The 14,449-nt window shown below is 42.5% G+C and overlaps 2 protein-coding genes across 4 annotated transcripts; both read right to left on the bottom strand.

Annotated features, from left to right (window-relative positions):
- Positions 1-2,009: 2,009 nt before the first annotated feature.
- Positions 2,010-6,887, bottom strand: LOC118309112 (MAP kinase-activated protein kinase 2). 3 transcript variants are annotated; one of them, XM_035630846.2, is made up of 11 exons: positions 6,517-6,887; positions 5,988-6,262; positions 4,688-4,827; positions 4,133-4,197; positions 3,962-4,041; positions 3,731-3,857; positions 3,436-3,511; positions 3,172-3,296; positions 2,683-2,768; positions 2,514-2,594; positions 2,010-2,376 (listed from the first exon to the last, which is right to left on the bottom strand). In XM_035630846.2, exons 2-11 carry the CDS (start codon positions 6,249-6,251, stop codon positions 2,161-2,163), a joined length of 1,260 nt encoding a protein of 419 aa, XP_035486739.1. In that variant the 5' UTR covers positions 6,252-6,262; positions 6,517-6,887; the 3' UTR covers positions 2,010-2,160. The 3 variants fall into 3 exon arrangements, with proteins under 3 accessions (XP_035486739.1, XP_035486740.1, XP_035486738.1); XM_035630847.2 differs by having other exon boundaries at positions 6,643-6,887; XM_035630845.2 differs by having other exon boundaries at positions 5,988-6,422; positions 6,517-6,881.
- Positions 6,888-7,726: 839 nt separating this feature from the next.
- On the bottom strand, positions 7,727-14,306 carry uroc1 (urocanate hydratase 1). Its single transcript, XM_035630843.2, has 19 exons — positions 14,000-14,306; positions 12,989-13,119; positions 12,385-12,478; positions 12,214-12,273; positions 11,995-12,123; positions 11,846-11,907; positions 11,644-11,710; positions 11,159-11,302; positions 10,985-11,073; positions 10,463-10,525; positions 10,171-10,350; positions 9,989-10,086; positions 9,823-9,895; positions 9,499-9,688; positions 9,290-9,388; positions 9,080-9,179; positions 8,468-8,549; positions 8,244-8,343; positions 7,727-8,139 (listed from the first exon to the last, which is right to left on the bottom strand). Exons 1-19 carry the CDS (start codon positions 14,123-14,125, stop codon positions 7,999-8,001), a joined length of 2,028 nt encoding a protein of 675 aa, XP_035486736.1. The 5' UTR covers positions 14,126-14,306; the 3' UTR covers positions 7,727-7,998.
- Between the last annotated feature and the right edge of the window lie 143 nt (positions 14,307-14,449).

Here is a 14,449-nt window from a genome sequence, read left to right as displayed (position 1 = left end):
AAACAGTTGCGTGTGTACACCTCCATCAGTTACACGGCAACACTATGATTCATTTAAAGTCAGGGCTCTGGGCACCAGGGTAACGTTAAGTCCAACATTCAGCCTGTTTTTGTTTTTAGCCCTGTATTTGGTCTCCACCAGCCCCTGCGAGGTTAATATTTGATCTTTCAGCTGCTAAATGCTCTGCACTAACTTCACCAACTAGCCATTGTTTTTGTCTCTATGCCCTTGCTGAGCATTTGGGAGAGTGAACCAAAACAAAAACGTCAGGGGTTAATAATGCTAGAAAAAAGTGTAATGGGTTTGCTTTATTTATTTATTAATTTATTTTTTCAGCGTCGTTATGAGGCACCAGGGGCCGAACAAGATGATTCGGCTTTACTTTTGGGGAGCTGTCGTGTCATCCATTTTACGTACAGTCTCTTGGACCAACGCAGTCAACTTTTGCTCCATGCAGGGAGTCTCATAACAGGCTAATCTACTGTAGGTGCACCCAACATGACAAGACTCCCTATGGGTTACTAGTAAATAACAGCAATGATTTGGAAACTGTACAAGCTGTACAGAACAGTTGAACTTGTATTAGGACACAATGTACTGTTTCTTTATCAAGGTCAGTGGTATACACGTTTCAGTGTCTGTGCTGCTGTGAGTGGGTGGAGTATCTCTAATCACTTCTGTAGTTCCTCTCACCTTGACACAGTAGAGACGCGAAGCAGAACCCAAATTCATCCTCAGTGCGACGCACCACGACACAGCAGCCTAGTCTCTCAACCCGGGTCTCTTGGGCCTCTAGCGCCTGGGCTACTGTCGTTTTGATCAGCTGAAATACACCAGTCGTGTATTACTGTTTTCTCTGGGGGTTTTTTGTTTCATGGTACATGAACCAATTGAATATACATTCTCTGTAGTTTAGGTATGATTTTATATTGCTTGTGCATATCACTAATTAGAACTTATGTATGCTGTTACCCTCAAGCATTCAAATGTAAAGGACTCATTGTTACTAATGAGGATTGACTGGTTTATCACTGAATAATATTATTACTATCATTTTTTATCATCATCATTATTATTATTATAATTATTGTCTTGTATTATTACACAAGTGCAAAAACTATTTCTACTCTGTTGAGTTTTGAAGCCTCTTCCCTGCTTGTGCAGCAGAATCTTCTTTAAAAGGTATGAAGTCTAGTCAGTGATCATTGGTTATTTTCTGGCCAAGACAAGTTCATACCCAAACTTTTTTATGCGGCAGATTAAGATTTTTCCACATTTTTTTTGTGACTGAGACATTGTGGTTTAGTTTCACATAGCTACACTGCAGAGGCTGCTCCTCAGGGAGACCGGTGGCCTCTTTTCAGTGGCTGATGATGCTCAGGAATGATCCACTTTAATTCTCCTCAGCAGACAAACCCATTTTATATCATTTGAGAAACTGTTTTGGTGTCAGGGCTCTCCACTCTTTTCTTTTTACTCAACACAGGTGAGTCTTTCTTACCCATGAATCGTGAATCTGCAGTTGTAAACAAATTGGAATTGCAAATGCTCTCTGAAGCTCTTGTGTTTTTTTTTCTCCTTTCATTCAACATCTTACTGAAAAAGTTAACAATTTTTCCCAAAGCCATAGATTCCTGTACAACAGGCAGCATTAATGGCTTGGCAGAGCCTCTCAGAGGAAGGCATTTCAAGTGAGCGGAAATGTCGGCTAACACTTTGACCTCTTATGGTTTTAATGTGCTATGATTGTGCCAGACAAAATCCCCTGTTGGACATAATATTTTGATGTAGTATTGCGGTCTTTCTTTGTTTACAACAAGAAAGGTTTAATTTCTCACGCTTCAGTTTACTCTCAAGGGAGAAATAATCACCCAATAGACCTGGAACTATACCGTGACCTGGATGACCTGAGAGTTTTCAAAGACCAAGGTTTATCCAAATTATTCTGTGTGTGACACAAACACAGTAAAAATGTATTGTCATTTACAAAAGTGACAAAACACACATCGTTAAAACATAAAAAAGCACAATTTTATTTCAAATGTTAGCCTTGTGCTCATAAATGACATTCATTAGACTATTGAGTGCAGTGATATAAAAAAAGGAGAAAAAGTAAACAAATCCAACGGACACGGGATAATGTAGCTCATCCTGACTTCTTTATGCTACTTGTTCAGAAAATGTCACCTCTCTGTGGCTATTACACACAACTCCCCCACCTCCAGCTCCATCTCCTCCATCAGCCCGCTCGGCTCCTCCGGGCGTGGGCTTCTTGCGTCTCTTATTGAGCAGAGGGTTATTGGACGTGTCCAGGTCCTTGATCTTCACCTGGTCGTAGTCCACTCGCATGGTGGCCAGAGCGCTGGTCATTTCCTCCTGTTGGAAGACAGAGATGTTTTTTTCTGTGCTGCAAATCTGACATATTGCTTCCACCTTGTGGTGACATCCTGACATGGACATCATCAGAAGATGGAAACATCGATTTAAACATTCAAATAGAACGAGTCTCACACCTTCACGTCGTCCCACAGCTCCTTGTCCTCCGTCAGAACACGAGAGGTGTGAAGGGGTGTCGGAGGAACCACCATTGACTGCTGTGGTATGAAGAACACGAAGAGACATGAATACAGGTGGACAATGACAGGCCTTTATAGTCACAAGGCTTATAAAGTATTAACTTACACTAATCCAAGGATGATTCATGAACTGTCCAATGGTCATCCTTTCATTGGGGTCTGTCTTCAGTAACTGAATGATGAGCTGTTTGGCTGCAGAGGACATCATTGACAACAACCTCAGGATTTCCACTAGAAAGTTCTTTTGTTGAGGAATTTAAATTATACAGTTTATGTTAGAGTGTTTCTCTGACACCAGTTCTGAGAAAATGTGACGGAATGTGTTGTGTTCTCAAAATTATTCAATCATCAAATTCGCAAACCAGTGAAAAAGAATAATTCACATCAAGTTGCAGAATTTCCTCAATATCACAGCTAATTTGTGTCAGAAATCTAATCTTGCATGTAATTGTAAATGGAGACAAAGTGCAGGTTGTTTTCAATCGTTTTGAAGCACGTGATTAGGTTGGTACATGCATTCCGGGGTTAAGGGGAAAGATTTGTTTCCAACATCTTTTTGCTGTTTAACAAATACGCTTTATGTGCAAGGTCTGACCTTCCTCGGAAACATCAACCCACTCAGGGTTGGGGAACTCGTATTGGCCCAATCTGATCCTCTGCTTCATGCCAGGAGAGATGGCCTGACCTGTGTTTGAGTAGAACGGAGGAAAGCCACACAGACTAGAGAACAGAAGAGAAGTCCATATTACTTTGGTGTCCTCTTCAATGTGCAGAGTTGAATGTCAATATGCAATAAAACAGAGTAGCTATAAACATTTCATTCAGCGGAAACAGTTTAATAGACGCACGTGATACTCACAGAATATACATGATCACGCCCAAAGACCACATGTCACATGATTTGTCATATTTCTCTGGCCCAAGCACTTCAGGGGCTGAATGCACAAGCAGATACAGAAAAATAAACACACACATGTGGAGAATGGAAGACACTCAGGTGAAAAGCAGCTCAACGTGCAGACACACATGGACAACATGAGGGTGAATGACAGCAATCTTATCGCTTAAACTATTCCCGGAGTCACACATTTATTCTACAGGAAACATGCAGCTTAACTTCTGGTTTGTACTTCCACATGAGAGTAAACACTCACCAACATAATACGGGGTATAACAGGGAGTTTGGAGAGAGTTGTGTAGTGTTGTCTCCTTTGCAAAGCCAAAGTCGGTGAGCTTTAGTGTGGCGTTACTCTCCTTGGTGGTGTAGAGCAGGTTCTCAGGCTATTCAGTTAATGAGAATGAGATGAAAGATGGGGATTTGAATAAATCCACTTAGCTCGGAAACTGTCCGCACATTTTTCTGTGGTGAATAATTGTGTCAGTACCTTCACATCTCTGTGGGCAATGTCCATGTGGTGCAGGAACTCGATGGCCGTGCCGATGTCATGCATGATCTCTGAAGCCTCTGATGGACAGAGATGGCATAGATGTACCGGTACAAGCAACATTATAGAAACTCAAAGATTTTTAATTGCATGATGCAAACTCCAGCTCACCTCTCTCCGTGAAGGCCTGGTCCCCTCTGGCTTGAATGCGATTGAACAGCTCCCCTCCTTCCATGCTGAGGAAGAATTAACAACGAGATCAGAACCGGGGCAGCTCGGGGAACAAACCTCCACTGTTCACCACTTGATAACAAAGCAAGTCATTGCGGCTCATTATTTACTGTTCAGATGTGTCCAACCTACAGACCAGGTGCAGACAAGATGATGGTGTAATCAGGCGGAACTTGGTTCTGTCTGCTCAGCGTTCGTTTTAGGTTAGTTTCAAAGTGCAGCTTATACCATAGCCATGAATCAGAAAAGCTTTCCATATTCCAATAACTTCACTCTGATAAATACCTTGTTAAGGAGGAAAGTGTCAGAAAGAGAATTTCTCAGATACAATAGCATTGCGTCATAATAGCATGTGACCTTATTCAGTCTGTCTCTGCTTAAAAACAATTTTTCCAATTCACATTACCAAATTGACACAATTTGTTTTTGCATTGCACTTCCTTTACAGCCTTGAAATGAGCAGAAAACAACCAATGTAGTGCTTGTAGCGCTCACCACTCCATTATAATGAGGAGGCATTTCTTCCCTTGGTGCATGTTCTCGTACAGGCTGAGAATCGGGACGATGTGGGGACCTCCGGACACTCGCCAGTGCAGCTCGACCTCCCGTCGAGCTTTAGGAGTGTCATACAGAATCTGCTCCACAGACACAGAGTCACAGTGAACCATCACAAATATGTATTAGAGAACATGTTCTGATTTTGATACGTCTGAATGTATCCACCAGCATATTTGCATATCAGAGTGTCTAAGAGAGACAAGTTTGATTGATTTTTTAAAAATTTGTGGCACATCTTTGCCAAGAAATCAATAAACACACACAGACACTAACGCGCCCCAGCATGAAGTCACTAAAGCACTGTTACTGTTAATGGCCACTATAAAAGCCATTAATCCACAGCTGTTTGCTGGGCAGTAATTTCCAATGAGAAAAAGAAAATGAAGAGTTAATATTTTAAGATGGAAACATAGTGCTGCAGCAGTTGTATCACAAATATGGGAGGAGGATATCCTCTGTTCCCAGACATGCAGACCCCCGGCCCTAATCCTTTTGGACTAGAAAATGAATTTTGAGCTCCAGAGGCTGAAGAAAGCTTAGTATAAGGGTTTATATTGGTGTGACCGTCCACCAAAGCATCTATAAACAAATCATGACCAACATCACTCACTCAGAGAGAGAGCTATCTCATATTTTATCTATCAGGCCTTTTCGGTTGTGGCTTATACCACTAAAAGATATTCCAATGAAAACGTGTGGAGGCGACACGCTCTTCCTGTTTGTCTTTTTTCTTAAGGCTTTGCTGCAGCCAGTTTAATGACTTACCAGTTCCTGGATTTCTCACCACTACCACTCTTCTGCAGAGTACTTCATGTTGAGTAAATGGGTGAAAATGCAGATTTTTTTACTTTGGTTAAATGTCAAAGGCACAGATGTTTTTTAACAGAGCAGATCATTGTCCACAGCAGTAGAGAGGAAACTGTGTCAGAACATCCCAGACAGCACATCACTGTCTGGGATGCGGAAACCGCTCCATGATTTGATATTTCATCTGCGACGCATGATTATAATCATGTAAAACACTGGGAACTATTAATGGAAGTAAAACTTCTAATAGACGTAGAAGATCTGCAGAGAATAAATGTAATCCCTGCACAGTATAAGACAAACAGTGCAGTGGGGACCACAAAGATGGATGAGAAATGAATAATTGATGGTCTCTCTCTTTTTTTCCAGTGACAGCAGGCTTCAGTGGACTGGGTAGATCTCACAGCAGATCAGATGAACACTCACACACCTTCAGGGCACATTTCTCTCCGGTGTTCTTGCAGTAACATTCCAGCACTTTACCGTTGATCCCCAGGCCGAGAACCTGAGCTGTGACTTTATAGTCGTCCGTCACTGCATTTCTTCTAAAATCCAGTTTGGAGTAAGCAGGTGGCTGGAGGTCAGTGAGGCCGCCGCCGGAGCTGCTGCCCGGGCTGCCGGAGTCACTGTGATGCGCTGTCCCGTGTTGCGCAGTAATTGGATTTCCCGACTGCTCCTCCTGGTTATGATGCATATTTTTTTTTTCTTCTCCCAGTAAAAAAAAAGAAGAAAAAATCCGTTAGTGTTGCAGAGCAGATGTCACCAGCCTCAGCCACAGAAAAGAACTAGTATCATGTTAGTCCATCTGCGTGTGTCCGGAAGACTTCACTTCTTCCAGACGGAACATCTCGATCCACTTTGATCACTGTACAAGAACAGAAAAAGAAAACAGAAAGTAGGCTACACAACCTATAAATCCTCCGTGGTGTAAAGAAAAGGGCGGAGGTCTGAAGTCGTACCGTTACGTTGGCGCAGAGAACTGCGACAGTCCAACTGAACACGGGGCTGTAGTGTAATAAAACACAATACACGGCGTAAAGGGAAACACAAAGCGAAAAGTTATGGTGGCTCAGTCTGGTCCTCACCGCGGGTTATATGTCTCTTCCTGCAGGGTACAACAACCTCTCAACTCCCTTACGTCAGTGCGGAGCGGCTCAAATTCATCCATTCAGTACAGAGAGACGCTGGGTCGGTTCTCTTAAAGGAACAACCACGCGTAAAGACGCACGGGAGGCGGCCAGCATGTAGAGCATGGGCTCTATGAGGACCAGAAATAAAATGTGTCTGGTAATGGTTCCACGTCCAGGGTCGTAGGAATGAGGAGTTGGTGCGTATCATGGGGAATCATAGCTCAGGTTATGTAATGTAATTAATTAGATTTATGCCCTTGCAGTTTTTTCCTTAATAGATTTTTTCCACCTGTGAGTCATCAATATCCTCACTACATTCCATTCTGATAAAAGCAAAACCCACATAAATGCAGAATGTCAAAGCCATTATCGACCACACTGTAGAATGCAAATGGACGTAGACTCCGGGTTCGGAAAATGAGGCCAATGCGGAAGTGCCTGAAACCTATTCAATAGAATGACCAGCAGAGGGCGGTTGGAAAAATAAGTCTGTTTCTACAGAAGTCCTTCGTTCATTTAGTTCAATTATGGTCCCATTTCGAGTCAAGTAGACAATGACGCGCAGAATGCCTTGGGGCGTGGATACCTTGTGATTGACAGCTGGTACTGTCCAATGGGTGCAGATCGCAGGTGTGGGTGGACGTGAAGTGGAACAGCTCTCAGACAGTTATTAATATTTATATAAAAGCCATGTTGTGACAACAGATAGCAAGTATTGTGATTTTTATCTCGGTAATCTGCTTTTGTTTGGAAAGGTGCTTCTTGTTTAACAAAAACTTGTGCATGCATAAAGAAAACATGTGCATTTAAGGACAAAATCCAACCTTTTGTTTTGGAGCAGTCAGTTGTGACCAACATCTTGACTTTGGCACCAGAAAACCTCTCAGTTTCATTTATAGAACTAAATATGTTCCTATAATATAAAATGAACAAAATATTTAAAGATTAAATTAAAAGTTTCTACCATTAATCCGTGACATGATGGTTGACAAATACTTTTCGTAGATCTAAACAGTAATGACTCGTATACTGCAGGAGGTACACTTTAGTAGCTTGGAGTTTAATTTTCAGCATGAAAAAATAAAGAAAATGCTTGTTTATTAAATGACAGTCAAGCTCAATATTGTAGACTGCTTTACATTATGTCGGTTTTTTAACTAAAGTAGTAACGGCAAAGTATTTTGCAGGTTTGTTTGAACTGTCTGTGCTGGTGATTTCTAGCAGTCTGCACTATTAGGAGAAAGCCTGGTTCAGACACATCTGATTAAGTGATCAAAGCTGCAGGCTTCCTCTGCTGTGCTGACGTGTTGGTTAGCCCTGCAGGGCCCGGTCCAGCACGTGCTCATCCTCTACAGGAAAGGGCATGGTGACACGCAGCTGCCTGTGCTCCTCCATGGTGCGTTGGATGGTCTCGTATGCGTGAGAGTTTCCAGACCAGCAGCGTCGAGCCACCTGCAGCACACAGACACACACAGTTTCCTGCCAGTCAGCAATCGTCCGCAGTCGGAGCAAAATATAAATGATTAGCGAGCCGCTCTTCTCTCAAACACTCTCACCCCATTGGACACGTCCCAGTTGAGCATCAGACTGGCTCGCTTTGCTGCCTCCTCTGAGCCGTCCAGCAGCAAGCCAAATCCTCCGTTCATCACTTCACCCCTGTTGGGGACGCGTAACATCAAGTTACAATGCAGTGACAAGGCGATAGCGGAGGTTCATAATAAAGGGCTTTGATAAAGAACATTCACACACATTAATACACTGAATCTCCAGAAAGCCTTACCAGCCAACACCACCACCATTGTGCAGGGCTACCCACGTGGCGCCCCTGAATGCATCACCCACAAAGTTCTGGACTGCCATGTCTACGGGGAACATTATAAGCTTTATACATACATGAAGAGACACTGAAAAGCTGTGAAAGGCGAAAAAGGAGGATTGTGAATTTGTGGGCAAAATCTCAATCTCAGCTATTATCATGTCAGTAGTAACTGGAAACAGATCATCTGTGGATTCTGTGCTGTTTCTTTATGTATGTTGGATAATTCAAATCTTTAGTCGGGAAGTTTCCAGAGTCTCCAGTTTGTAGGCATCAAATGGCCAGCTTTTATTTTCAGTTCACCGGATGTCCACAGAAGAAAGGATAAAATGACAACAAATGATGAGCAGACATTCTGGTTTTCAATCAAGTGTATATGAAAATGTAGAGCGTGCAGACAGTTTAAAACTTGCTTGATATTGGCAAATCTATCACACTCCATGACAAGTAATATAATATCTTGTCGAAGTTATTGTGGTGTTCAAAACTGATTAATCTAAAATAGACAAGTTGCCATAATAAACTGCCTTGGAAAGTCCTTAGTTGCATTACAGTTGCGCAGTGAATTGTACAAACCTGCACAGAAGGCAGATCCATCATACACATTAGAGGTTTCTCTAAAGGGGCTGTCTGTGCCACTAACGTCATGATGGTCTCTGCTAATAACCACAGGAGCCTGAGCAAGAGAAACAATAAAACACAGATTGAAAATCTCCATTGAAAACTTGGATACCATGCAGCGGTAAACATGAAATAAACCTCTCAGCAGACATTTTAGCCACTTACTGAAACTCTTCCATCAGCGATGGCTTGGTTGATCGCCAAAGCAATAGAGACTCTTCCTCTCTGGTCAGAGTAGAGGATTCTGGCTTGGGATCCCACAACCTATACAAATACAGAGAGGAAATCCGCACTTGAAGTCATTCTCAATCTGTGTGATTTGCATTGCGAGAAAAAAAAAATACAGACATTAGTTGCCCTCAAAAATTATGGACCATTTTGTGTTTGCCAGCCTCTCTGATCCAGCGGATGTTGTCGTTGTACTGCTGCCTGATGCGATCAGTGGCGTTGGCACTGATGTCCCCCAGGACAGTAGCAGCGATATCATCTGTTACAGCAAGATCTTGGGCATCGCCAGACGTGCACACCCAGCGAAACGGGCCAAAGCCCAAAGAGAAAATGTCTCTGTGTTACAGACAGAAGGAGAGCAGCATCATTGTCAATTCAGCACTAGAAGAAAAAAACTGGTGTATTTTTTTGTGTCTTTTTCTAGTTTCTACAGTTCAATAGCAGGGTTAAAGCTAAAGAAAATGTCTCACCCCATAATGTGCTGTACATAAGAGGGGTAACGAAACTCTGTCGCTCCTCCGCCAGCCTTTTCTACCTCTGCCCCTACAAAGAACAATAAACACGACGGTCATTATTGTTCAGAAATGGACTTGAATGATAATGATGAAATATTCTTTGTGTGTTACAATTATTTACCAGCTCTCTGTGCCTCCAGGAGAAAAGCGTTGCCATAGTCCCAGAAGAACATACCAGCATCGGAGAGCTTGTTGATGGCCTTTATATGTCTCCTGAGGCTGTGAAAGTATATGAATCAACATTTTAGATTAATGGTCCTACACATGGCAGAAAATATCCATGAGCAAATCGAATAATCTAACCTTTCTTGGACTACAGTTTTGAAACGGTTATGATCAGTTGACATGAGTTGGTTTGCCTGACGGAAGCTGAGCTGGACCGGATAGTACCCTCCGTTATATGGGTTGTGAAGGGAGGTCTGGTCCGAGCCCAGATCCACCAGGAGATCCCCCGTCCTCTCGAACTCCTGCAGCAGCTTCTCCCTGGTTAGAAGGATGGGGGGGGGATGACGACGACAGAGATAACAAGAGATTGGAATAAATGGGGGAAATGGTGCAGACCTGGGCTGTTTTTTGGATTCAATATCTCACTCACCACAAGTCGACGATGTTGCCGTGGTAACCAAGACTGAGGGGAGTCTTGGAGCTCTTGGCCTCTCTGTAAGATTCAAAATAATAACCTTTCAGTGCCTGTGTCCCTAAAATGTAACTAGCTCCAGTCTTTTCCTCAGCCAGTTTGAACCTTTGAGCTCTGAGAGGCGCTTTAGAGCCCCTCTGGCAACTAACAATGTTTTTAAGTGACATTAGTATTCTTAACTCCACAAAGTGACATCCATACTACAGATATGACAATAAATCTTGTTGTGTGCAGTTCCAACCTGTTTTTTATGTTTTTGCTTGATTTTATGATCGTCGTCGTTGTTGTTTATTGGTGCGCTGAAGACAGTTTTATACTTTGGTGGTCAAATTCTTTTTATATTCTATTGTATAGAATGACAGTTTTGATATATATTCAGTTTCAAAACAATTAAACTGAAAATGTAAAATTAGTAAGTAGATACATTTTAAATAAAGATTTATTAATGCTTATTCTGAATGATCTTGTCCTGTCTGTTACCTGATTCGTTTAATGCAGTGCTCCATGCTGCTCGTGACCTCCATCAGCCAGCCCTGCTCATGTCTTTTTCTAAGAGGAGCCTCATCCACCTGCACAGAAAACACGCTCTATCACACGCACACACAGAGGACTTCCTCCATTCTTGCTCAGCAGTCAGTATTAACAGGAAATTACCTCTGCAATCACACCAATGCAGCCTGCGATGACGGCAGCTTTTGCCTGAGCTCCGCTCATGCCCCCCAGGCCAGAGGTCACAAAGACACGGCCACTCAAGTCATCAGAGCCCAGGTACCTCCGGCCGGCGTTCAGCACAGTCAGCTACACGGACGAACACAAGGACACGGATGAAAAGACATTAGAGCTGCAAGCAAAGTGTACACTAACTGTTATGATTTATATTTGACTCGTGACCCCTCATCACAGGTCATATATGTTTATGTGCTGTGAGTTCATCCAAAGCGTGTGAACAAAGGCTTGAAGAGGTGAAACTGTCCAGTATTAACCAAAATAATAGCAATAAACAAAACGAAAAAAACACTGAAAATTGTTTTGTGAAGGGTTTTATCATCTTGTTACACCAATTGCCTAAGGTCATCCAAATTTTCTTTAGGTAAATACAAGGGGTTGTGTGTGTGCATCTCCTTTTTAATATCACATACCATTGTGCCATGAACAATCCCTTGAGGTCCAATATAGCAGTAGCTGCCCGCTGTCATTTGACCGTACCTGAAAATGCACAAAGAGTTCACAGTTTACTTGTCTGCACATAACAGGCTTGATAAAAAACTAAAGAAAATCTTACACAATCATTACTCTACTTGATAACGTGCCTGACAGTTGTAAGGCACCTTTAAAACTTACATTGAAACGCCGAGGGCAAACATCTTTTCATACTGGTCTCTGGAAGAGTAATTTGGAATAACCTAAAAGAAGCAAAGGAAATTACTGAACTTTTCCTGTTATCAGTGTGTCAGTTCCTTCAGTCAGATGTGTGTGTGTTGTGTAGTTACCATGCCGTTGGTGATGATGGCTCGAGGTGAGGAAGGCAGGCTGGGGAACAGGCCCATGGGATGACCGCTGTACATGACCAGAGTTTGCTCCTCCGTCATCTCACTCAGGTAATGCATCACCAGCCAGTACTGCACCCGGCACACACACAAATCATCAATATACACAATATACACAATAAACACATCCTTGCCAAACTCACACGAAAAAAACATAAGTACCTGGGCCCAGTTACTAAACACCTGCCCGTTGCCTCCGTAGGTGACAAGCTCCTGAGGAAACTAAAAAATGCAGAAAAAACCCCAACAAAAACAAATGAAACACAGGATTTCACAAAGACATTTATCATGTTTAGCTTTGCTAAGTTAATACAAGCTATGGATGAAGCTCACCTGAGCAACAGCTGGGTCCAGGTTGTTCATGATCATCAACATTATAGAGGCAGCTTGACGTGTGCGGCATGGGTACTGATCTATGGGGTACGCTCTGGGGAAAGAGGACAGAATGGATGATGGCATCATAAGAGAAAAATGTAATGTCAATGTAACATGTACTATGTTGCCTGAACAGGATTCAGCGGCAAATTGGTTGGTAACTCAAGTTGCTCCAAAAGAGTAAATATAAATGTCAACAGCATGTAGAGGGAATCGTCTGCAGAGTCTGATCCATATTCCAGCCAGACTGTTTGACTAATATTGGAAAAAGAGACATATATTATATCTGCATTTGCATAAATAAAGTTGTTATTCTATTGATTCATTTAAGTTAACAAAATTTGCTGATCAAATTTCACATTTGCTGTTACTGTCATCTTTGAATGTTTGCGGTTCAACTGTAAAATCGCCTGTGTTGGTACATTCCCGTGTCACAGGATTGTTTCTGAAAATATTTTCTGCAAAAATATCTTCAGATTATTTTTACATTCAATTATCAATACTAGCATTGGCAACCAAGAACTGAATTTTCAGTCAGGCCCTCATGCTCAGGTTGCCTCACCTCAGGTGTAAAGTCGGGCAGAAGCGGTACATGTAGATGTGCCCGTACTGCCGCAGCTCCTGAGCAAATTCAGATGCAAGTGTTGCGTGGTGAGAGGGAGGGAAATATCGCAGGGCATTTCTCAACGCCAACTAGGGGGAAGAGGGATTCACAGTGGGTTAGTGAACTCAGAGTTTCAGAAGAGTCAGACAGACAAGCAGAAATGAAATTGTCCTTTGTTCTTCCTAAAATGCTGTGAGAGGCAGAGCTCTGTATCTGTATCTCTCTCTCTTAATTATTGACTGATCCCTTTGCTCTGTGTGGGGAATCAGTTGAGGACCTTAGAGAATAATCAATTATTTTAGGACGGCCCATGAGTAAACTGTGGTGATGCAATAAGACAGAGTACACAGTAAGGCACAATGTCAGTTGTGCTTGTTTATCTGACACATTTATAATTTGATCACAGCCCAGCTAGTGTATGCTCAGTGTGTTACATTCCTTTATAAACTTCTTTTTTTTCAGAAAGCATTTTGACTTGTTCTAATCAATGACATCAATGACGGCTCTGTTGCATTTAGTCGTGCGATAAGGCAGAGGTGGAGAACCGTCAGCCCCCGGGCCTTATAACAGCCTGCCAGACAATTTAATCCAGCCAGTGAAAAAATTCAAAAATGGAGCAAAGCAACTACAAAACAATTATAATAAAAGCAATAATTTTTTTGTTTCAGAACTGACTGTTGTAAAGAGTCAGTTTGCTCGAGGCCGACAGACCTAAACCTGTGAAAACATCATCATTATGACTTTCATCTGATATCAGACCCCACAGAGAAGCAGTTCCAGCCAAAACCCCAAACCCGAGAGGTTTGTGTGGAATGTGTTCAGTAATTTAGTATGGGCCTTGAAGGATGCAACTAAAATTTAAATGGCCATTGATAGGATAAAGTTTGTCCAGCACCTGGAATACTGATTTAGAAATGATTGAGTAACAAAGTGGATGGATGCACAGAAATCGTTAGTGTATCTACTCACCCTCTCCTCCTCGGCTGTGAGGTTTGGGGTCCTGATAGGTGCGTGGGGCACATTGGGATCTCTTCCCCGGTTAAGTGGCAAAGGGTCCAGAGGTAAACCACTGCATATCTCCTTTAAATTAGACATCCTGTTGGGTATTTTATCTGTGCAACACACTTGAGCAGAGACCAGGAGACAGAAAACTGACTGGAGACTGAAAGCAGCTCTCACCCTCACTGAAAATGAACCTCTGCGGAGAGGAAGGCTGTGTGCTTGAAAAGATTTGAGGGCGATCACTCTGCGCCTTCCTGCCCCATTGGCTTCTGGGCTGTCTTTGCCTGTCACGATCCACCAATGGTACACCACGGTTAGAAAAGGGTGTTCGGTAATTATTGATCTCTGAGGGAATTTGAAACAGCACGTTTTCGGTGGAAAAACACCACAGACCTCTGACCCCTGATGCTTAGCCAT

The sequence above is a fragment of the Scophthalmus maximus genome, chromosome 6 (genome assembly GCF_022379125.1).
Source record: "Scophthalmus maximus strain ysfricsl-2021 chromosome 6, ASM2237912v1, whole genome shotgun sequence".
Lineage (NCBI taxonomy): Eukaryota > Metazoa > Chordata > Actinopteri > Pleuronectiformes > Scophthalmidae > Scophthalmus > Scophthalmus maximus.
The sequence above is the reverse complement of the archived record's forward strand: the minus strand, read 5'-3'. Positions and strand labels throughout refer to the sequence as shown.